Source organism: Chelonoidis abingdonii, chromosome 8 (genome assembly GCF_003597395.2).
Source record: "Chelonoidis abingdonii isolate Lonesome George chromosome 8, CheloAbing_2.0, whole genome shotgun sequence".
NCBI classification, from domain to species: Eukaryota; Metazoa; Chordata; order Testudines; family Testudinidae; genus Chelonoidis; species Chelonoidis abingdonii.
In genome coordinates, this window is record NC_133776.1 from 99,413,148 (window position 1) to 99,438,589 (window position 25,442).

The 25,442-nt window shown below is 45.1% G+C and overlaps 1 protein-coding gene across 1 annotated transcript in view; it reads left to right on the forward strand.

Moving 5' to 3' along the window:
• Positions 1-25,442, forward strand: part of MCF2 (MCF.2 cell line derived transforming sequence) — a 99,313-nt gene that overhangs the window by 43,015 nt on the left and 30,856 nt on the right. The window contains exons 8-13 of the mRNA XM_032773203.2: positions 9,601-9,725; positions 10,281-10,395; positions 11,395-11,514; positions 12,721-12,912; positions 16,625-16,816; positions 16,959-17,130. Of these exons, the coding sequence (XP_032629094.2) occupies positions 9,601-9,725; positions 10,281-10,395; positions 11,395-11,514; positions 12,721-12,912; positions 16,625-16,816; positions 16,959-17,130 (916 nt within the window). The remainder of the gene's footprint in view (positions 1-9,600; positions 9,726-10,280; positions 10,396-11,394; positions 11,515-12,720; positions 12,913-16,624; positions 16,817-16,958; positions 17,131-25,442) is intronic.

The window sequence follows — 25,442 nt, forward strand, 5'->3', positions numbered from 1 at the left end:
GAAGTGTAGGACTGGAAGGACCTCAATAGACACTAAGTCCCCTGCACTAAAGGCAAACATGTAATAACTCCCAGTGCGTCTCAATACTTTTGCTACTGTGACCCTCTTCACATAGCCAAGCTCTAGTCAACCCTCCCCCCTTAAAATTATATTAAAAGTGTTTTTAATTTATAAACCACCATTAAAAAATCTGAGGCAAAGTGGGTTTGAGTGTGAGGCTAAAACAGCTCGCACACCCCTCATAGTAATGAATCGCATGATACCCCAGAGAGTCCGACTCCAGTCTGTAGAGAACCCTGAACTAGACCAGTCCTGACAGGTGCTTGTCTAACCTGTTCCTAGGCCTATAAACTACCGCACAGAAGTCTGCCTAACTGTCAATCTAAACCTCCCTTGCTGCAATTTCAAGCCATTGCGTCATTGTCCTCGTCCTCAGCGCGTTAACAAGAACAACTTTCACCCTCTCCTGCGTAACAACCCTCTTCTACATACTTGAAAAACTGTATCACCTGCTTCCCCCTCAGTCTCTGAATCCAAATTTTTCATCTTTACTCATGGGTCATGTTTAAGGCTAACGATTTTAGTCACCAGTATTTTAGTAAAAGTCACCAGACCAGTCATATGGCATAACAAAAAATTTAACGCCCCTGATCTGCCATGACTTATTACTATAACCCTGACTAAAATCTTTGTCTCTAGGCACGGCCAAGGATGCCACAGGTTGCTCTAGGGGGCTGCCCAGGTGCACTGTCTGGCAGGGGCAGCGCCCCAGACCCTGCTAGTGCAATGGTTGCGATCGCATGCTGGGACCCCCACTGCGGTGGTGGGGAGGTAGATTATGGCAGAGCTGGCATGCTCCCTACCGCTCTGCATGTCCCGGAAGTTGCAACATTCCCAGGTGACAGTGCACCAGGGGGCTTTGCGTCGCCCCTGACCAAGAGTTGCTCCACAGCTCCATGGCTCGGAAAAGAATCACAGCCAGTGGGAGCTGCAGGGATAGCACCTTTGGGCCAGAGGCAGCACGCAGACCGCTCACCACGCCTCCACCTAGGAGCCAGACATATAGCCACATTCCAGGGTGCCCCAAGTAAGCGCCCACCTAGAGCCCTCACCCCCTCCTGCCACCCCAACCCCTGCCCCAGCTCTGAACCCCTCCTACACCAAACTCTGTGCCTGGTTTGGGAAGGGGGCATGCTGCCCAAGACGTGTCCCAGGCCAGAGCCAGTGTGCTGGCCCAGGAGCTTCCTGAGGTGCTTAGGTAGCCCCAGCTCAGCATACACCAGCTTCTTCCAGAAGTTACAGAGGTCCCAAAAAATCACTGAATCCGTGAACTTTCCATTATCCTAAGACAAACTCAACCTTATTCATGTGTCTCAGAACCTTTAATCAATTTTTATGCTCTCTTTCGACTTCTCCAATTTGATTCCCCATATTTTCCAAAAATGTGGCACCCAAGCCTGAAACACAATACTCCACAATGCCTTTGTCTGAGCAGGTGAAATGACAGATTTCTGTGTCTGCATACCAAAACTCCTGCAATCATGGCTAATACCAGGATAGTAGGAATGGTTATCCCCTAGCCTCTGTTTTCCAGAAGCTAGGGAATCAGCGGACAGACTGCGATCCACTTTGGTATTACGCTGCTCTGTCACCCCTCTGTAGCACCTGCACTGGCACTGTTCAAAGAAAAGGATAACTGGGAGATGACCTTTGTGTCTGACCAGGTAGGGCCATCTAGTAATATACCCAGAAATAATGTTCACTTTTTTGCCAACGTTGTTACACACTGTTGACTTGATATTAGTTTTAAATCCGGATAACTCCCAAATCCCTTTTCCGCAGTACCCGTCAGTAACAAGCTTATAATATCTCTGACCATCAGTTAGAAAATTATGTTACAGTTGATTCTGTCTCCCTAAAACGTATTTTCTCCTCTGATCCCAGAAGCAAGCATGCTCACCCATTTTGTATTTCTGGCCTTACTTTCCTCATCTCTTTCATCTGTCTTTACTCTGGGTCTCCCTAGCTAGTACACTCCAGTGCCTTCCACCTTGGCTCAAGAGTCCTGAACAACCGAAAGAAAGAAATCCGTACAGAAGTTTCCTATAACCCCAACTCTACCCACCCAAATCCCCATGAAAAAAAATTGTCTGTCAATCTCTTAGGAAGAATGTGCTGTTCTCCTGCAGAGTTGAGTCGCAGGGTATCTATGAAATATTTCAATGAAGGCGTGTCACCTTTATATTAGAATATTATTATATTCGTTTACGATCCTCCAGCCCTTGCTATTCTATGTCACCTTCTGTCTACATTTGTACTCTGTACAGACCAAACTGAGCCTGAGAAAGGGAGAACTTTGAAGGCCTTCTTGTTCCTCAGAATTCATCCCCTGGTAACCTGGGTCAAATAAACAGCATGCTTGCAGCAGAACAGTTTTAACAGGGGTATCAGGAAAAAAAAAACAATACCATCAAAATCTGATGAATTGAAAGAATCATACATGAATTATACGCTTAATTCTACAATTCAGTTGTTAATGCACAGGATCTTGGTGTCCATGAAGTCCATAGTAACAATATAAACAGCACAAAAAAACTATAAACTAAAGAATACATCAAAGAAAAGCTCAAAGATAGACCTTTCCTCCCTCCTGCTTGTCTGTCCACATCAAGACGTCGTATGCAATTTAGATGCTAGGCTGTCTCTCATTCATCCTGGAAACAGCTACTGACTGTACTAATGAATATATGTTTTCTCAGCATTAACAAAAGCAATGTTATGAGTGCATCACTGAATTGATGGGACAGTAGACTAGATCATGGTTTTTAGTGTCAATCCACTGCTGAAATAAAAAGATCATCCCTTTGAAGTTGCAATGAGTGAAACCGGGCTCTTAGCCTGGAAGGCATCATCTTACTATAAGGTAGCTATGTCACACTGACACATTATAAGCCTCTCTTTTCAAAACTTAACGCCTCATGTGTGAATAATTCTCTCTGGCGCTCATCGGAGTGAAGACTAACAACTGTTATCCTTAATTTCACCCTTTGGTTCCGTACAGCTAGCGCCATACCTGCCTATACAGTTCCTATCAATTGAGATTCTCAGCATCATCCACTGAAACAGTAGATTTTGCTTGAAAAAAGATCACGTCAATATGTGCAAGCTCCCATAGCCTCTGACACATGCACACAGCACTATCCAGAAAGAAGTCAATACTCACAATCAAGCCACTCTGATAGATTTTCCTCCCAAATAATGAATTTAAGTCAGCGATACTATAACATAGCCAAGGAAGGAATGGGGAAGGTCCAATCGTGTTCGATATATTAGGGCTCTTGTCTTACATTAAGTGATATACATACCCCCTTACCTCAAAATAATCGGTTCTCTGAAATTTTTACACTGCTGTCAGTCTCATGTAGGTGGGGTAAAGCCCAACCACCCTGTGCTAGAAGCATGTTAGCGCACCCCTTTTCCATCTAGACCTCATAAGAAGTTGTGTTTAGTTTATCTATCCAAGGTTCCCTGTCGTTGTTCTAATCACGATAAATGCATACCACAATGCATAAGAAACCCTCCGTGCCCGCAACTCCAACTCCTATCTCTAATCCCAGAATGATTTCTGCATAGACAAACATAATCACAGAACAGTCGCATGTACAGGCTGGCACTGAGGTTGTGTGGGGTGTGGGGCCTATGCTGAGTGACGATGGGGCTGTTGGCGAAGTACAGGAGATTCGTGTAGCAGTGGCGTTAGCACGGTTAGAACACTACCCCAAAATTCCTACTTGATTAACTTGAAATGGACATTCCTGATTTGGAGCTTTGCAGCCAGGGGTTGAATAACAGACCATAGATTTTTCACCCTCAGCAAGATTAGATCTTCTCAAACATGTTGCATATTATACAATATAAATAGTTCTAACTGGATACCATTGTTCAGCTACTCCACAATAAACCATAAAATGTATCTTAAAAACCGCATAACCTTATGAAGTCACTAAAAGCAAATTCGTATTGTAGAGACAGCCCCTCCGGGCTCGCCAGTGGCTATTCGCCTTGTTACTGCCATTTCGCCGTATTCCGGCAGTGCCGCGCAGCATAATCACTCCTGCCAGGCGCACCTGCCGGATCACGCCGCATCAGTCACTGCTCCAGGCCAATGGGCGCCTGCTGAGACAGCAAGCCGCAGATGCCAGAGGACAGACGGCAACCTCCCGTCCAGACCTTGCTGTGACAGCTCCCTGACACTTGCCTCATGAGAGCAGTGAAAAAATTGTCCAGCAATGGTGTCGAGAGTGCCAGCAGTACACCTCGAAAGTCGTCTGGATCAGAAAGAAGCCGCGGCAGAGCTGACAAGTCGTGGCACGGCGTGTCCACCCTTGGAGGGTACGCGTGTGTGAAAAAATCCGAACACCCAACAGAGAACAGGCGTATGCTGGGATGAGTGCGGCCCGGTGAGTGCCCACATGACAGGGCGAACAGGGAGCCCAGAAGGCCAGGAACCAAGCTGCGCACAGTGGACGGGACGGCAGCCTCGCCAAGCCCGAAACCAGCGTGGCCGTACGGTGAGGGGAAAGAAGAACAGCCGAGGGAAAGACCGACGCCCCGCCGGGCCACTCAGGCTGACTCGCCCCAGCGAGCCAAGACAGAACCGAAGACAGTCACCCAGCCCAGACGCACACAGAGCAAAAGCCCTGGGGGGTGCCGGGAACCCAGACCAACGGAGAGCCCACGCAAGGAGGATCCGGATATGATAGCAGGGCTGGTCGACAAATCACAGAATGCAAATCTAGCCATGTTGGCACGGACGTATGAGAGAGTGGAGAGATAGCCATTGGAAGAACGTGAATTATAAAGGTTAGACTACTTCAGACGCCGAGCGTAAGCCAAAGCAAGAGACCACCTCAATCGTTCAATCGAATAACGCCCATGCCGTGTACAGAGGAGGCGTTGTCTGGTCACTCAGAAGGATCTTCGTGCCTCAGGCAACGGCCCAACAGAGCAGGTAAATGATATTTCTGAGTTAACACCAGACAAATGCGATGGAAGTCATTTGATTGATCTCACAGAAACAGGACGATAATTTCTATAAGTAACACCGAGGTTCGAATCGCCCGGCTATCTGTCACACCTCAGTACTTGTCACAGCTCCCGGAAGAGTAAAGGGTGAACGATAGCCATTCGGAACTATCCGGAGCTAACAGGGAAGAAATTCAGGGATGGGAATAGTGCTAACATAGACTGCTGGAATCTCAGGTCATTGAGGAATACACAGCCAGTGTCCAAGTCAAGGCACCGATTCGTACTAGTCCTAAGCTGATGGGCCCCCATGAGGGTTTTGTAACGACTTCCAAGCAATTAGAATAAGGTGTCCATTCGATGCTTACCCTGTCGGTAGACCCACGGCGATGTAGTTGACGAGGTCTGGGAGCGGTTGTTCAGATCAGCTGCTAGGCAGGTCAATACGCGGGGAACCAGCCCCTAGATCTTGACCAAGGATATTGGCAACATACCCTGGCCAAGAGATGCAGGGAAAAGCTGCGCTTTTTCTCACACTCATGGCTGTTTCCAGTACCACTTCCTCCCCTTTCGGAGCCCCATGGGGCCGCTGCCAATGTCCTAAAAGGAGCTGGGATAGGGAAGTTAATGAACAGACCCATCGCCAAGGCTAATGCCTGTCCGACCTATTCTAGGGTTACAAATGTGTTAAATATAACATAGCCCTGATTGGGAGAACACGCTGACAAGTGGAGCGGGGATGCTTGCAAGGCTGTCTCACCGCTAATCTCGAAGTGATGATAGACTAGCTGAGGCCGAATACTCGGGCAATAGTCGTAGGAGGAGGGTGGTTGAAGCCCAATGCCAAGGTGAGGCAACAAGATGGCCTTCGACAATCCGCAAGAAGCAGGGTCAGCAGCATGATTTTTGGGTTTTAGTTGGTATATCGGAGATTATCCCTCATTTGCCACAAAGAGAGGGGCCATTGACGGATCCTGATAAAAGCTTCGGGGCCCCGAGATAGTGAAGTGAGACAGATAGCGCAGGAGGGCAGACATTTGCAGATTTTGCGGATGACACAGCCTAATGCTGCCATCGGGTACCTCAGGGGTGGGGGTGCCCCGACGTCGAGAAGGACGTCACTCTCGGCGACCGGAGACCCGGGGGTGGGGACTCTCGGTGTCCATCCTTTCAGTGGTGCGGAGAGGAGGAGACCCCAATCTGTGTACTCAGCGAGAGCTCTCCCAGGGCAACAAAATACGCGGTTGTGGAAAGAAATGTTTGGCAATAAATGGGATTTGAGCTTCCCGGTACTATCTCCTTATGAGTGGCAGCGGCAATTTAGCACTTAGTGCTTGATCACGCCCCGGCCTCCAGTGGAATGCATAGGAACAGGAAAATTGAAACGCGGCAGCAGGTGATGCGGTGGGTTGCCTCTCTTTGGCAACACTGTGGTCATCATTTTCGGTCCAGTGCATATAGGGCTGAGATCCAGACACCCGCGCGAGGCAACAGCTGATGGGCCTACGACCGCTAAACACATGTACCTCTCTGTCATAGGGCAGACCCGAAGTAGCCCAACCACCCCTAAACCTGACTATAACTCCAAGCGGGACCTTGGTGTTGAGCGGAGGAGGGGGGATATGTGATACGCGATTGGCCTGGGCAGTGCATTAGAGTGTTAGGCAGGTGGGCTTATTCTGCCAAGGAGAGGAAAGTTTGCTTATGTGTTAACGTAGAACGGGCTGTTGGCCATATTAGCGGCACGTCTGACCTCCATTATTTAGAGCACCTGACTCCGGCATGGGATATAAAACCTGCTTCGCGACGGATGTAAGTAAGATTGAAGGAAGAGAAAGGTGGATTGAAGACAGCTCGCGCAGTTGCAGAAGAGAAAGAGATAATTAGATACGAGAAGAATAGGAAGTATATGAGAGAAGAGTGCAATGACGTGATTATAGAGAGACCCACAGAACCATAGTAAGGGGGCCGCAGGCAATTGTAGAGAAGAAGAGGCTGAGTGAAGCCCTTCACAGCTGACGGGTTTGTATGAGAGGGAAGTAACCCAGGGGAAGAAACCGCTAGTCAAGTGGTTCACCACAACCCCAGGGCCCCTGGGTTGGGACCTGGAGTAGAGGGCGGGCCCAGGTCCCTCCCTCTCCACTCCCCTCCTCCAAGGACACTAGGGGAGTGTTTAAGAACTGGTTCAGAGGCAAGCAATATCGCCCTGAACCTACCCCAGAGAAGAGAAAGCGCGAGACCCAGCAGAACAGTACCGGCAATTTGCCACACCACTAATCAACAAACACAGCCACACGGGTTGGCCTGACAGTACCAGATGGGACTGTGCGTTGCCACGGCAAGCAGGCAAGACGAGGGCCAGTCACAGCTATGAAAGGCGCTTTCTTGGACAAGACTTGGCCTTCAGAGGGAAGTTGCATGTTGCGATATTCCCAACCAAATGCCTTTGGTGGAATAATTGGGTGATAGCTAGAAGGGGTAGAAGGTAAATGGGCCTGGTACATAACTCTACTGTGGCAGAACCTTGTGTGCCCGTAGTTACTGAGCCTAGTGATTTAAAACTTTACCCTGGAAGCTTTTTGAGGCAGGGACTATCTTGCCCTTTGTGTACGTACAGCCCCTGGAGCAATGAAGCCCCAGTGTCAGGGTGGGAGTATGTCTATGCTACGAGTGCTGCAGCAACACGTTGACCAAGCTGTGTCAACGGTGGGGGGTTAGAGTGACCTAATACAGGGCATGAAGGTTTTCATGGCATCGAGCGATGTCGCTAGGTCGTTGACCTAAGGTCTAGGTGTGTACCGGGTCGGCAGTGCCACTCTAATAGACGTGGGTATCATTTTAAGAGGAAGGGGAGGGAAGAATCTCCTCCCGACCTCTAACTTGGCTGGAAAACCCTGTTCTTTCTTCCCTCTCCGTGCCACTTCCAATTTCAGCCCCTCCGTGGAGGGGAGGGCAGAGAGGGATGCAGCAGGATGGTGGGGAGAAGGTAGCTGTCTGAGTTCATTGCTCAGTGCAGCTTGGCACTCTTTCCTTGCCTCTGCCACTAGGGGTTGCTCTCTTGGGGAGACCAGAAGCTGATTTCTGGAGCTGCAGCCCCCATCCTGCCTGCCCCGCAACAGGCTCAGTATGCAGAGCAGAAGGGTTGGCAGGCTGACAAGCCCTGGCCCTTGTCCACCTTCATGTCTTTGGAGCTGAGGGGAAGGAGGAATCAGCCGGGAGCAGCCTTCAAAGGGCACAAGATGGAAGAGGGGGTCCCTGGGGCGGGGAATTGTGGGGAGTGACCGACTGAGGGGAGCAGTGTGGTGATGGACCTAGACTTGAGTGGCTCAATCTTGGCTGTGGGGAGATGCAGGCTCAGGGATGGGTCTTGTGAGAGGGGAAGATGAGGGTTTTTGGGGGGAGGACAGGTGGGGGGGGAAGAGGGGGGAAGGGATTTGTGGGATCTGGTAGGAGAGGGAGTGAAGCTAGTATCTGGGGAAGTGCCAGTGAGTGAATGATTGAGGAGTGTGAGGTACTGAGACCCGTGTTGGTAGCAGGGCATAGGAAGAAGGAGGCATTTGCACTGTAGGGGGATGAGGAGGGTTTGTAGCAGTAGGAAGGTCTGTGTCCCCCACAACTTTGCTGGGAACATTACTCCACTGATCAGAGAAGTAATATTGATAAACAGGAGAAACCCACTGCAATGCATGCTCATGCCACACGTAAAGAAGTTGCCCGCAGAGCATGCCGGGTGAGAGACCCTTAGCTCTTGGATGTTCTGCTCCCCACTTGGTCTGCTGGAGCCCACCATTGTTAACCTTGCAATAGCGAAAGTCCCTTCTATTTCAGACTAGTGTGTCCACATGGGCAGTTATACCAGCATAGTTATAGCCGTTTAATTATCCCTGTGAAGTTCTGCCAGACAGTTTCCCCATGTTGATTAGCCCATCTTCCACTTTCTCTTTTGCTTCCTGAGATGCGTCTTTCTGCCCAGTTCAACACCCACAGCAGTTTTTCTGTTCTCTTAGCATCACCAACCCTGCTCCAAACTTGCTTGCCATGTGAAAATAAACAAAGAAAACACTCTTTCTGAGGCTGAACCTGATGTAGAGTGAAATTTTTCTACTGAAACTCAACTGCCAATTTTTTAGTTTGAATTCACTTCCAATGAGTTTATAATGAAAACACTGGCAAACCTTTGATTGTAGAGACTGTGGTGCATGCAGTCATACGATCGCAGTCTCAGGTTTAGTGCACAGCCAGCACGTAGTGTGTGGATGTTTGTTCTTCCTGTGATGTTGACCTTGACTGAAAAATGCAACGTACTAACTGGAGCAATATCAATTCAGTACACCAGTTGTTTATGCCTAGTCTATCTAATATCTCGCTCTCTATAATCTTTATTAACCACGAGATAATAACACTTTTTTATTGTGCTTTCCCATCCAACACTGTTAAAGCATTACTCCCATGCCAGGTAGGTATAGTAGGTGCTAACATCCCCATTTTACAGACGGGGACACGGAGACTCAGAGAAATGAACTGCCTGACAGTGTCTGAGAATAAACTAACCAGTAGTGTCCTACATTTATGCAGGGAGATATTACAGTAGTAACAAAAGAAGGAAACGTGCTGTTAAGTAGTTTAGAAGAGCCTGATGCCAACAAATGTAGTCAGAAACAACGCCATGACAGACCTGGAGGCTGGGAAACTGTGAATCGGTGAGTGCAACGTGCTACTTGTTTTATTTGGAATGGGAACTCTCAAGATAGACTAAAATAAGACTTTAAATGTATTAAGCCATGCATGTATTAAGCTTTCCATGGCAGCCGTGGTCAATACAGGGAAAGATACAATGATACTGTCATGGGTTCTGTTCCTATCTGTACCACTGACTTGCTTTTGCAAGTGATTTAACCTTGCTGTGATTCTGTTTCCCCATCGTAAAATGGGAGGAAGGGGCTTAGCATCCTCAGTGGCAAGTCCCTTAGGCAGCATTAATTAGAAGGATAAAATAGAAGCAGTTGTATATCTACCTCGCATGGATATTGTCAGCCTTAATGATGATTGTAAGGTTCTTTTGAGATCTGCACGCAGTCATTTAGATACACATCTAATGAGTTATCATCAGAGTTGGTCTCTGAACTGAAAGCCCAGATTCAAAATGCTACAAAGTAGAGTGGACTCTGGGTCAGAACTTTGTCGTGTGGTCCCGTCTCTCATAGTCCTGTATTGGTCAACTCTTTTTTGTCTTGTCCTTTTTCATTCTTGTTCAGGTTACTTGCTCAGTTGCATGAGATGGAAACTGCTTTTGATGGCTTCTGGGAAAAACATCAACTAAAAATGGAGCAGTATTTACAACTGTTGAAGTTTGAGCAAAGTTTTCAAGAGGTATGAGAAGACTGATCCTTCCCTCCACACACATGGGAATCCTGAAAAGAGATTTCAGGCACTATACTATTGTCCTGTCAGGCACAGCCATGGTTGCTGCCTTCCATTCAGAATAAATGGAAAAAACCATTGTAATCAGGTGGCTGAAACAGTGACAGTAGTGCCGAAACAATGACAGTAGCACCCAAAACAACAGGCACATGGCAATGCTGAGTAGAAGCTGAATCCTGTAACGCAAGGGTTTTAAAATGCAGGGGCTGGGGCTTTGATTGGTAGAACATTTTTGTGTGCGTGCTTGCAAGCACCAGAGAGAGAGGGACAAGACAAGCTGAAGTAAGACAGACTGGGAGAGAGCCTGGACAAGCCCAGAACCCAGAAGAAGCCAGAAAGGGGGCTTCTGGATCCTGTGCTGACTGAAGAGAACTGGAGCTGTAAGCAAAGAAAATATCTCCTTTCAGTTTTAGTTCCTCCTGCGTTCGGAGAAATAGGGTTTTGTACATCCCTTGTAAATAAACAAGATGGCATCACAGAAAATACCAGACTGGTCAATTCTGTCTCCAAACTGGAACACTCTCAGGGCTCCAAACTTTGCCGCTTGAAGCAAAAAGGGATGATAGTGTATCATACCGAGGCCATGCTCCTGAGCGACCTAATCTCCGTGTAGCTAGTGCTATGTTGGCAGGAGAGTTTCTCCCACTGACATAGCTACCGCCTCTCGGGGAGGTGGGTTAATTGTGCCAATGGGAGAAGCTCCACCATCGCTGCTGGAGCATCTTCCCTTGGTGCAGCTGTGCTGACTCAGAGTCTTAGGTGTAGACCTGCCATTAGATAGACATAACTTATGATTTCCAGGATTTTTTTTTTTTTAACTCTGATGTTCTTGCAGTTTGAGATGTCTCACTTAGCAACCTTAACTATAACGGGATGAGCTTTCGGCTTGAGAGTAATTTTTTGCTTTTAACTCGTATCCTTTTGCAATTGTCATCTTCTTATTTTTAGCTGCAGAGTGCCATTGCATTTTTAATGGGCCAACAAGCAGAACTGCCTGATACTGGAGATAGTGTGGCTCAAGTGAAACAAAGGCTCAAAGACTTGGGTAATTTAGATGGAATGGCTCAGGTGAGATAATCTTTCAAATGCTAGGTGTACCAATGAAATACTATAGGTGCTTTCTGAGAGCGCCAGAACTACCTCTCTGAAATGGCCTGACTTTCTTGTAACTCATCAGTAGGTGGCTACAAGCAGGTGTTGATTTCACTAGTCTTTCACCTCTGCGGAACTTCATTCAGAGCACATTGAAAACTCTAGGGCAATGAATTTGGTTCTCCTAGACAAAAATCACTGAACCACCACAAAATCCAGCACAGATAAGTCTGTCCATAGAGAAGACCAGGGGGCTGCAGATCTGGAAGAAGAGTTATTTATTTAATAAATGCCATTATTTGGTAACCCATGTTCCATAGGTGCTCACTTACCAGTGAAGAGGCAAGACAAGTCCCCGGCTTAAAGTGTTGGCCATCTAAGTGGGCAACATATAGGTGAAGAGTAGGAAATGTGACAAAGAGGAGAAGGATGGGAGAGGTGGAGTTTTCTGGGAGTCTTGCCGACTGCATGCTTTTTGTATGGTGATATATAATGTGTGTGATAGGCATGCATGGCTACGTACATATATATATAGGGTGGGATTTTCAAAGGTGTGTAGGAGAAGTGGGTGCCTAACTCTCGGTTAATACGACTGTGTGGAAAGGCCTTGGGCTTGTGGGCCATTTGAAAGAAGGGATGTTCTTAAGCTGAAGCTTGAAGGAATAAAATGAGTCGTAGTAGACAGGGAATGTTGGGGAAGGGGTCTCTGGGTAGAGCCCACATGGGAGGCGGCAGAACAGTCGCGTTGGCATAGCTACCAAGCTTGACGAAGAACAAAGTGGTTAATTCTTCTTCCCACATTATCGTCTGGAGAACAAGCCAAAGCTGGCTGTTAACCGCTTTTGAGGGCAATATTTCTGGAAATGATGGAACCAATATCCTAGGCATCTCTGGCCATGCACTCGTAGGCCAGCCAGGTTGTGGTGGTGATTGTTGCTTTTCCTTTCCAATGGTACCAACACATTAAAAGCGGCCCATCCCCAGTTGCGGATGCCCTGTTTTCAGAGGTGGATGCTGCATGCTAAACCTCTTTTACCCGTTTCAACTGGTATGGATTTGGTAGGTGAAATCAGATGAAATTGTTAGGTACAAGTTATTACTGAGAAATGTTTTCATGTTTCATCTTGATGGCATGATCCAAACAAGTGTATAATCTCCTCTGTTGCTTTGCCTTTATGAAAGGACTTGGTAGGGAAAGCCCAGGTGGTGATGTTACATGGGCACCAGCTAGCAGCAAATCATCATTATGCGCTCAGCTTAATCTGCCAGCAGTGCAATGAGCTGCGGCACCATTCTGACGTCCTGTCGGAGGAGATCAAGAGGAAGCACGTACGACTCCGGATGACCTTAGATCTGCACACCCGCCTGCAGCAGGTAACAGTCAGAACTATGATGCACTGAGAAGTGGCTGTTTAACCTCTCTGTGTGGATCTCCTGCAGACTGGACATCCTGGCTGCAAGTATCCGGCTTGCAATGCACGTCTTGCAGTGATGATATTCTGCTCATTGCCTCATTGTCCTCCTGTAGTGGCTGTGTCACATGAGGTGTTAACACATCTGCTACCATGGTTAGCTCAGGCATATGATTTTAGGGTTGAAGGTCCCAGGTTCATGCCCTGTGGTACGCCCAAGTGGGTCTGGTTGTACTCGAGTCTCCCCTGTGCAGCCCCCTCTAATCATTCCCCATGTGGTGCTTAGTGTTGTTTCGGATGGTCCATGTCGCGCTGTCTGGAGTGGCTCACGAGTGAGAATACCAACCTCAGGGCAGACTGTTAGGAAGCAAGTGGTTGTGAGTTCATCAGCCCAGTAACAGTGTAAATTCCTCCGGCACTGCACAGCCTTAACATGAAGTCACAGACTGTTCCCTTGTGCCTTCCGATCTATCTTGTCTCCCAGGCAAGCTTGATTCTGTGATAAGCGATCATTTTATGCCAAAACCACAAGATATTCTGGCTACCCGTAGTACTAAAGGACCAGTCACTTACCCCAGGCTGATTTGCATTTAGATCTCACACCAGAGCCAATGCTTGTAGCCAATCTTATAGTAAAGTAGGGATATATTAACTGAAGGAAAGAAATGAGAATTATTTACAAGGTTAAAGCGGGTAAGCGCGCACACAAATGAATTAACCGGGTTTCCACAGGAAATAGCAACTTCTAAAGTAAGCAGACTCTGTATATCCTTTAGGGCTAACCCAAGCTAAACATTTGGGGACTTCTTGCTTATGCGTAGAAATCCTTTCTTCTCAGAGTTCAAGCAGCAAAGGAATTTTTATTCCCTTCCACCAGCATTCAAGCTGTGATGGGATGAGGCCTTGGGCACCTGTCCTGTTCAGGGATGTGGGGGAAGCAAACTAATAAGTCTTTGTTCCACAATGGCCCACTGGATTGAGTAGTCGCTCCTGATGGGCAGGAGATAACACCTCTTGTGATAAACGCGGATTTCACACTGGATAATGCTTCTCTCCTGACTCTGGGGGTTTATGGTCTTAGCAAACATTTTTATAGTTACAGAGCAAACATTTCAGCATTACCTTATGACATGGGATACAGAGATTTTAAGTAGGATTAATACATGCAGCATCCTACACTCATACCATAAATTCTGAACTCTTTCTTGTAACACTAATATCTGTTTTAACTATACGAGACCACAGGTAAGCCAGACTGGTTTCCAGCTCTGCATTTTTCAGTGTTCAGTGAGTCCTGGGGCCTTGGCATGAGCTGGCACCTGGTCTGCCAGCATCACAGTCTATTTACCTGTAGAACAAACTATGAATCTAGTTGTAGTCACAGGAGAGGAAACTGGTGATCTCATGTTTTTGTACATCCATCACCCAGAATCCAGAGAGCCCAAACAGTTATATTGCTTCACAGGAATTGCTAGATTTCCACATCCACAAATGCTACAAAGTCCCACCTCTCCCTCTTCAAATACCTGCTCAAACAGAATGGCCCTGAAGTGTACGTAAACACCAAGAAACCTGGGCCTTTCCCCCACCAAAATGGGGGAATTCACGTTAACTCCCAGAAACTGCCTTAAGCCTTTTTCGTCCTTAAGAGGTTCCATACAATCCTACAATAGTCCGCAAACATTTACATTTTCAATAGAGCGGACCCCAGAGGCAGTAATCTTGATTCAGTAAGGTTTAATGTCATTCCATAAGGTTTGTCCAGGATATTGTTATATCCATCACAGCGGCCTTCCTTGCTACTGTTTCTTTGTGATCAGCCATCAGTGTCCCAGGGCTCAAACAGTCCTCCCAGACTCCAGTAAAAAAAGACAGGCACACACCCTCAGTTAAATGGGCAGATACAGTCCTCAGCCTACAGATATCCTCTCACTCGTACCCAGATTGAAATGCAGCTAGCTAGGCCTCATCCGTGCCACCGTCAATACCAAATTCTGGATGGGACACTTGACGGCATTGGCAGGATCAGATGAGAGAGAGTAAGAGAGATACAGAATTGGGTTTGTATTTATTTTCTGCATACTGAAAAAAATGTAACCTTTGCTTCCTCACTAACCATTGCAATGGCTTCAAAGTCATGTTGAAAAAGAAGACAAGATACAATTCGGTGGAACCACCACTTAAGTGCGCCTTGGGATAGCAGTTGCCCACCTGAGAAATAAGAATGATGCCAAAAGTCACCCCATTTATTCTTGCGAGGGTTCCATGGCCATAAAATTGAGTCAGTTCAAGGGGCCAGCACCAGAGAAGCAATGTTCATATGACATAAGTCTTGTTGGTACTCATGCTTGTGTTAGTGATGCAACCTAACATGTTAGCTTTCCTCTTTGAGGCTTTGACCCACTGCAATAGAGAGAACACCTGATGAAATACCCCAGCTCGCTCGTGCGCTCGCTCTCTCTCTCTCTCTCTCTCTTTCTCAGTAATTTGAGGAGAAGCAGCATAATTGATTATAAAATAAGATTATGGTTTGGTGGGTAAATAAAGCTTCCGTTTGCTTGCATGCAAATGGAGTCCTATAGCTACAATGCTCGTTAATATCTTAATTAGCATTGAAGTTTCAGAGATAATCATGGCAATTAGGCTAGAAGACACAACTGAAATGAACTTGAGTCAATGAAGAAGCAAACTTGTGACCATCCAATCCTGACTCAATATCTGCCATGTTTTTTATCAAGGAAACCTGTGTTTTCTCCATCCACTCCACTTCAGTATAGCACTAATGTGACTGGGCACAGGATTATATAGGAATATAGGCCTTTGCCAGATCCGATCAGTGGCCCATCTAGTCCAGTATCTTCTCTGAGACAGCAGCCAGTACTAGATTCTTCAGAGAAAGGGACATGAAGTGGGCCGCTGTGGAATAACTTGCCCAAAACAAAAGTTTCTACCTAATCCCTCAATTAGAGATTGGTTTCTGCTGTTGTTTTCTAAGTGCTTATTAAAGTAATTCTGGACTGTCTCATTGACTATATAGGAGTCTGATCCTTTTAAAAACCCTATTCTGTTCTCGGTCATTGCAATATCACGTTGTGGCAATGAGTTCCACAGTTTAATTATGGTAATTGAGTGGCATGCTTATAACTTTCAGATGTTAGTTATATAATATTATAGGTATAAAACTGTAAACTATTGGTATTAAGTACCCGGTTATAAAAATATGCACACAATCATGTCAGCTATTCATCACAACTCAAACTCTGTTGAGCCCAATTAATTAGTCACTAAACACATTAATGGCTGATCTTGTTCATTTTGCCACGTTTCCTTTCAGAGCAAGATAAATAATATGGGAGGAGTTGTGTACCAAATTCTACTTCTATGTCAGTAGTGTACCAGTGATTTTGCACCAGTGTAGCTGAGAGCAGAATTTGGCTGGCAATGTTAGCCATTCTCCAGAAATTTAAGGCCCTACTTCCCTATTTTCAGAATGCAAGAAAGTTGACTGAACTTCTCATAAAGCTAATTAGCTTTCTGGTTTTCTCCAAATTGAAAAGCAGATTAAGTGAATGCTAAATTCATCGGTAATAAATGTTTTTCATTTATATATTGGTTAACTGGTGGTTTCAACTCACTGATCTGTTTACTCCTCATTTGTGTTACACTTTTATCAGGCCCTCGAGTGCTGTGATGAAGGGGCTAATCTTCTAGCTAATCAGCCAATGGATAAATTCCAGTCTAAAGAAGGTGCTCAGAAAGCTCTTCAGGATATAGACAAATTTCTTGAAAGTTCTTTGCCGTACTTAAGCTATGATCCTCAAGTCCTGTGCTGTGACTTTGAATCTGTTTTAACACCTGAAATAAAGGTAAGATACCAAATTCTCCTCTTTTAAAAAAAAAAAATAATACAATTACAACACAGTTGCAATATCACCAGCCTTTGTATTGTCTCTGTTATAATGACAAATAATAATAGTAATTTTCTTACCGTTGTCTTACTCTCTGCAGGCCCAGATACAGGCAGTCTGGATCAAGCTTGAAAACGTTCGAAGTATGTTTGAGAATCAGCAGACTTGCTTCAGAAAGCTTGTGGATAAACATGTGCGGCCTGTTCAGTTAGTAACCCCTCGACCAGAAAACCCACCAAGATCGAAATCTCCTTTATTCTATCCCAAACACGGTAAAAGTTTCTGTCATCTTAAAACGTTCAGCTTTGTTAATTTTGTTCTGAGCTGTGAAAGGCTAAGTGTAGGTTGGAGAAGTAAACTAGAATTTATGGGCTGATGTAAAATTACTATATCGGTGTTAAATGCTTAGGAGATTACCACCTCTCAAGTTTTTGCTTGAGTCTCCGATTAATGGGTAAATAACATATTATTTAGAAGTCTCCCATGTGATCAATAGATGGGACAAAGATCCCTGTCATATTTAAGTTTATGTTGGCCTCTGCTACTGTATGGAATGTTTTAGCTTCATAAGCACAATATAGTTATAAGTAGAGCTGTGAGTTATTGAAAATTCTTGAGCTCTTTGAAGTTTTGGGGCCTTCAAGTTTCTTCCAGTTTTTATTTCAGTTGTGAAAAAGGTTGCATGAGAATGGGTGCAATATTTTCTCCACTGTCTGTGTAGACAAGCCAATGCAGTTTTTCTACATTAATTTTTTGAGGCTCAAGCTGGTTTGGCTGGGATTGGTTGCATGGTATTTATCCTGAAAGACACAGCGTGCACTTCCCCCGCACTGTCCCACCAGACGGCCTGCCATGCTAAATTCTAAGTGAAAGTAGGGTTACATGGGAAAAGGGCAAGAACCTATTAAAACATATGAGCGTATTTATTTTCTATATCATAGACTCATAGGTCAGAAGGGACCAATATGATCATCTAGTCTGACCTCCTGCACAAGGCAGGCCACAAAACCCTACCCATACACATTTATAACAACCCCAACCATGACTGAGTTATTGAAACCTCAAAATTGAGATTTGAAGACCTCAAGCTGCAGGGAATCCACCAGCAAGCGACCCATGCCCCACGCTGCCAGAGGAAGGCGAAAAACTTCCAGGGCCCTGCCAATCCGCCTGGAGGAAATTCCTTCCCGACCCAATATGGCGATCAGCTAAACTAACCCTGAGCATGTGGGCAAGACTCACCAGCCAGCCCAAGAAAGAATTCTCTGCAGTAACTCAGTTCCCATCCCCATCCAACATCCCCTCAATCAAGACCATTGAGCAGACTTATCTGCCGATAATCCAAAATCAATTGCCCAAATTAAACTATATCCCATCATAACATCCCCTCCATATACTTATCAAGCTTAGTCTTAAAGCCAGATAAGTCTTTTGCCCCCACTACTTCCCTCGGAAGGCTGTTCCAGAACTTCACCAGTCCCTAATGGTTAGAAACCTTCGTCTAATTTCAAGTCTAAACTTCCTAATATCCAGTTTGTACCCATTCGTCCTCGTGCCTACATTAGTACTAACTTAAATAATTCCTCTCCCTCCCTAACGTTAATCCCCCTGATATATTATATAGGAGCAAGCATATCCCCCCGGAGCCTTCTTTTGGCCAGGCTAAACAAGCCAAGCTCTTTGAGTCTCTTTCATAAGGCAGATTTTCCATTCCTCGGATCATCCTAGTAGCCCGTCTCTGAACCTGTTCCAGTTTGAATTCATCCTTCTTAAACATGGGACACCAGAACTGCACACAATATCCAGGTGGGGTCTCACCAGCGCCGTATATAACGGCACTAACACCTCCTCTCCTTGCTGGAAATACCTCGCCGATGCATCCTAAAACCGCATTTGCTTTTTAACAGCCATATCACATTGGCGGCTCATAGTCATCCTGCTATCAACCAATACCCCAAGGTCCTTCTCCTCCCCGTCGTTTCCAACTGATGCGTCCCACGTATATCTAAAATTCTTATTATTAATCCCTAAGTGCATGACTTTGCACTTTTCACTATATATTTCATCCTATTACTATTACTCAGTGTACAAGGTGGTCCAGATCTTCCCTGAATAGTATCCCGGTCCTTCTCCGTGTTAGCAATACCCCCCAGCTTTCGTGTCATCCGCAAACTTTATTAACACATTCCCGCTCTTTGTGCCAAGGTCAGTAATAAATAGTTAAAATAAGATCGGTCCCAAAAACCGATCCTTGAGGGACTCCGTAGTAACCTCCTTCCAGCTGACAGTTCACCTTCAGTACGAACCGCTGGAGTCTCCCCTTTAACCAGTTCCTTATCCACCTTCAACTTTCACATTCATCCCCATCTTTTCCAATTTAACTAACAGTTCCCCATGCGGAACCGTGTCAAACGCCTTACTGAAATCGAGGTAAAATTAAGATCTACCGCATTTCCTTTGTCTAAGTAAATCCGTCACCTTCTCAAAGAAGGAGATCAGGTGGTTTGGCACGATCTACCTTTTAGTAAATCCATGTTGCAATTCGTCCCAATTACCATTGACACTCAATGTCCTTAACTACTTTCTCCTTTAAAATTTTTCCAAGACCTATTAACACAGACGTCAAGCTAACAGCCTATAATTACCCGGATCACTTTTATTCCCTTTCTTAAAATAGGAACTACGTTAGCAATTTCTCTCACAGTCGTACGGTAACAACCCCCGAGTTTACCGATTGTTTAAAAATTCTCGCTAACGGCTTCGCATTTCACGCGCCAGTTTCCTTTAATATCCGCGGATGGAGATTGTCTGGCGTCCATCCGATTTTGTCCCATTAAGCGTGTTCAAGTTTGGCCTCTACCTCAGATGTGGTAATCATCCACCTCCATATCCCACATATCCCAATTATCATCCCTGCCATCATCCATAAACTCCTCACTAGTCCTTATAAAGACCGAGGCAAAGTACTTAGTTAGATATTGGGGCATGGAGGTTATCCTTAACCTCCGTTCCATCCCAGTGTATAGCGGCCCCACTTCTCTTTCTTCGTTTTCTTCTTATTTATGTGGCTGTAGAACCTTTACTATTTGGTTTTGATTCCCTTTGCAAGGTCCAGTTCTTACGCGGCTTTTAGCCTTCCTCACTTTATCTCTATCTGACCTCACTAAGGTAGCTTCCCTTGCTAATCCCGCCTTTCTTCCACTCCCTGTAAGCTTTCTGCTTTTTCCTAATCCCCTCTCTGAGTTGCTTGCTCATCCAGCTCGGCCTACAACTCCCGCCCATGGTTTTATTCCCCTTTCTTGGTTAGCAATCTCATCCATATACGTGGAGCCGCAGCTGACACAGATTTTGGCTGTCATTTTGCAGGAGCCTAAGGAAATTAGTCGCTCAGATCCCGTTGAAATTGAAAGGGAGTTGGGCACTTAACTTCCTTATTAGACTCACTTAAAAACTCCTCTCTTAAGCCCTTATTATGAAATAACAAATGTTCCAAAAACTAAACTAAAAAGCCAAATCCTGGGAAATAAAGGTCCATGGATGTTTGGCCCGATGTTCATTTAAATGATGAAATTAAACTTTTTTCTTTAACAAGTATCTATATACCAATATAAACAAGTTGTCCAAGGTAATATTCAGTAATTTGACTATGTAAGGCAATTAATTTATGATCTACATGAGGATCATTTTTCTTAGCATATGCACAACGTGCCTCAGGAGTCATCACCGAATTTGGTCCACTGGTTGGATCATTAGCTTCCTCGGCCCAGGCCAGTTAGTGACAGGGAGTGTGACGTGAACACTGATCCACGATAGTTAATTATTTATTAGGTATGTTATGGCAGTGCCTTAGAGCCCTCAGCTGAGATCAGAACCCAGTTGGGCTAGGCTCTATACATAGACATGTTAAGAAATACTCCCCACTCCGGAGAGTTTATACAGTAAATAAAGAAGGTGAGCAAAGATGGGAGAGGAAACACGGTAAGAGAGAGGCAAAGTGACGTTCCCAAGGTCACACACGTCAGCGTTGAGAAAAGCCCCAAGTCTCCTGACCCCTATCCAGTCCCTGTTCAAGCATTTCCTCTGAAGCATTACTCATCAACGGTATTATCATGGCTTTTTAAAATCAAAACATTCTGGCTATTTTGTAATATTTCGTCGTTGGCATTTGAGAAACAGAAAAGTGATAAAGAGAGAACTTTGCCTTAAAGATTAGGGCAAATTGTGTGACCTGTAGCTGTCTGTGATGTTTTGGGATCATCCACACCAGTAAGGGGTTCTGTCACCACCTGTCCAGTAACCTTGGGTACTTTAATACTATTCTGCTATGATTCCCAGCCCTGACATCAGGAGCCAGCCCATAACCATAAAGCTCTCATCCTAGCTTCCACCAGCCTCCTTAGTCCTGGCAGGGTGACCCCAATGGCCCTTTCAGTTCCAAGTCTCCCCAAACCCATCATCCTGAGTTCCTAATGACCAGACACACAGACTTTTCCTCTCTGGTTGGTCACCCATGAAGGTGTGAAACCAGTCTGCTTGCTTTGGCACTGTCATGGTATAATTCCCCACTCTGAACCTTAGCGTCCAAAAGATGGGGTACCAGCATGAATTCCTCTAAGCTTAATCACCAGCTTAGAACCTGTAGTGCTGCCATCAACCAGAAATTCCAGTGCCTGGTACACTCAGGTCCCCCCAAAACCTTGCCCAGGGACCCCCCAAGACCCAGACCCTCTGGATCTTAACACAAGGTAAGTAAACCCTTTCCCCCACCGTTGCCTCTCCCAGGCTTCCTCCCTGATTACCCTGGAAGATCACTGTGATTCAAACCTTGAAATCTTAAAACAGAGAGAAAATCTCACTTCCCCCTCCCTCTCTTATCCCCTCCAGACCTTCTTCGAGAGAAGAAAGTAATCCTGCTCAGAGACAGAGATAAGCCTTTCTCCCCCCCAATTCCGGTGAATCCAGACCCCGCCCCTGGGGTCTCACACAGAAAAGAAAATAAACAACCAGGTTCTAAACAAGAAACTTTAATTAAAGAGAGAAAAACAGTAAAAATATCTTTGGTAAATTAAGATGGATTATACACTGGTCTTCAGCACAGACACTGGGATACTCTTCCCAGCTAAGTATAACAAGTACAAATAAAATCCTCAGCAAAATAACATTTGAACTCTTCCACCAAATGCACATTGCAATAAAGAAAACAAATATAAGGCTAACTCACCTTATCACTAGTACTCACTGTTCTGAACTTATAAGAGCCTGTATCGGAGAGATTGGAAGAAAACTGGTTTGCAACGTCTGGTCCCTCTGAGCCCCCGGAGTGAACACCAAAAACAAACAGCACAATTCAAAACTTCCCTCCCTCCAGATCTGAAAGTATCCTGTCCCCTGATTGGTTCTCTGATCAGGTGACAGCCAGGCTTACTGAACTTGTTAAGCCTTTACAGTCAAAAGAGATATAAAGTACTTCTGTTCTATTAACTCCTACTATCTGTTTATGACAGGCACACAGACTCCAGACAGTTTGCACACCAGGGACCTGCTTGGGATAAAAATAAACAAGAAGTCTATTTAATAGGAAAAAAATCACGGGTTCGAAGATGAAGTAGCAAGGGAAGCAAACACATACAAGCTACACGGACCATAAACATAAAGATGCATCTTCAGGATGTGCCCTTTCAAATGGGAGAAAAATCCCTTTTCTATTGACTTGAACTGTTTCTCAGCAAACTCCCTAACTGTAGAGGGATCCAGGGTTCATAGACAGCTTCCTACTTCGATGTTGTCCCTCAGTTTCTGAATAGGTTTCACTTCCAACCCCTTCACCTTTTAAAAAGGATTTTCAGGGTTTTTTTCCCCTTCAGTCACTGTGTATGGTAACACCCATTGTTTCATGGTTTTTTTATATATATCTTCCTACTGTATTCTCCACTGCGCGCATCCATACACACTATAACGAGAGTGATCAGTTGGGGTGAGCTGTTACCAGCAGGAGAGGAAAAAAGGCTTTTTGTAGTGGTAATCAAGATGCTCCATATCTAGCAGTTGATAAGAAGGTGTGAGGAACCATAGGGAGGAAAAATAAACATGGGGAAATAGTTTTACTTTGTGTATGACACATCGGTTCCTCACACCTACTGTATTTTCCACTGCGTGCATCCGATGAAGTGGGCTGTAGCCCAGGAAAGTGCATGCTGAAATAAATGTGTTAGTCTCTGAGGTGCCACAAGGACTCCTGTTCTTTTTGCGGATACAGACGAACACGGCTGCTACTCTGAAACCAGTAATTTCTTTTTCATTTTGAAAAATATGAGTGTAAATACGCAGGCTCGATTGTTGGAGAATGATTCCCCTCCCCCATAAATTCAGTAAAAGGGACTCAGTGTTTAAAATACTTTTCCTGCACCTTCATTGCCCCATTTTTAAATTGCAACACAATATTACCATTGGAGAATATTTTTTCTTCCAGTGACTTGCGACAGAACATCTGTGTTCAATCAATGTCGTTTGTGTTTAAATATCGTCACTGATCTTCTACTTCAGTGAAAGTCTCAACAGTGAGAGAGGTTCTTTGGCCAACCATACTCGTTAATGGCTCTATTGTTAACTTCTTTGATGCTTCAAATGTGCATTCCTCACCTTCTCTCCAGCAGTCACCCTTTGCAGTTGAAGTCTTTTTCAGTCTAACTGGTATATAAGGCATCACTGGAATAGTAGTTTCTAATCATTTTATTTTGTAACAGCACATTTTGAAGATGAGAAGCCTTCTCTCCATATCTGTTTCCATTCCTCTGTATCAATTTTTCTCCCTACATCTTTTGCTCATTGGTTCACAAAAAGTGGTTCTTTTGTATAAATACTATTCAAAATTTTAAATAACCTAGTTTCAGTTTCTTTTTGTACTCTCATGTGCAGCACTATGTTTTTCCCTATTGAAACGAATCTTTCATTAATGTTGCTTTATTTTTGCCTATGCTGACTTATTCTTTGATTTTTAACTAGTGTGAAGATTACAAGACTTAGGAATTTGTATTTTAATTTGTCTCAAAATTGAGTGCAGTCCTTCTTATAACAAGTCACACAACGCTCAAGTACCTGCTTTCCCCCAAACATCAAAATTTCCTCTCATTAGGGAGAGACTTTATATGAAACGATGATTTTATTGGTCATTTTGAATTAGTTGTATTCAAGTAGCACCTGGGGACCCCAAGTGAGATTGAGGCCCCATTGTGACATGCACTGTATGCATGCATAGTAGGAGAGAGTCCTTGTCCCAAACAGCTTCCAATCTAAATGGCCAAAGGGTTGAGAAAAGGGCAGTATTGTCTTCCTTGTTTTGTTTTCGAGAAAAGGAGCACAGAGGGTATGTCTACACAGTGTTTTTGGAGCGAGCCGGAGCGTGCTTGCAGCCTGGGTTAACAGACTAAGTTAGCAGGGCTCACGTTAGTGCTCTAAAAAGAGCTGTGTGTACAGTGCTTTCAAGTTGAGACTTTGGCTGGAGCTCAGACTGTGAAACCCACCCCCCGCCCTAGGTTTCAGAGCTTGAACTCCTGCCTGAGCTGCAACTTCAAAGCGCTGTCTAGACACCTGTTTTATAGCACACCAAACCTGTCAACCCAGTCTGGGAGATTGGCTTCTGCTCGCTCCAAAATGTGGTGTAGACATAGCCAGAGAGATTTTAGTGTCTCTCCCCCAGTGACACAGAGTCAGGAATGGAGTCCATATCTCCTGTGACCACATCTTCCTATCATACTGGTAATAGGTGAGAGAGAAAATGATTCCATTCCTTTGAGACAAAAGCTCCATCATTTTAGATTGACTTTAATAGTAGAAGCCTTGGTAGCACTGTACCTCACTCTGAAAGAGCTTGAGGGCAGGGTGGCCAGCGGGATTGGTGGGGCAGAGATGTAGCTTTCTGTGGCACTCTCCTTTTATCTATTTCGCTCAGAATGTGGGCAGCAGGTAATGCAGCTCAGAGTTTCAATACCTTTGTCTGGGGTCCTTCTCTGTCTGCTACTCTGCAGGCTTGGTGGGATCCAGCCTGTAGTAATGCAGCTTCTGCTGCAGCCTTGCTGCAAGGGGGAAATAGGATGGCAGTAGAGTCTGGAGTTATCCATTAGCCTAGCTCATATCTCATTGCAGAAGAGAATGCTGTTAATTTCTGCAGAGGACCCAAGGGCTGGGAGGCAATACAACAACAAAAATCCACTGCTCCTAAGTCCCTTCCACCATAGATGCTGTTTCAAATGGAATCTTCCCCTCAAATGTCTTCTTGCCAGTGAGATGGAGAGAGTTGGTCCTTGGTCACTATTAATTACTCTGATATGGTGAGATAATATAAATGGAAGTAAACTCGCTTGGGTCCTGTCTCTCTCCCTCATCTGTTTCCATTTGAATATTCTTCTGATGATATAAATAGCACACAGGCCCTCCATCCTTCCGAATGTGGTTCAATTCCAGTTTTTTCTATTGCCATTTCGAGGAATCTCCATTCAACCCTATCAAATGCTTTAATGATGCTAAAATGCAAAGGGTGAAATCCTGGCTCCACTGAAGTTAATGGGAGTTTTACCTTGACTTGAAT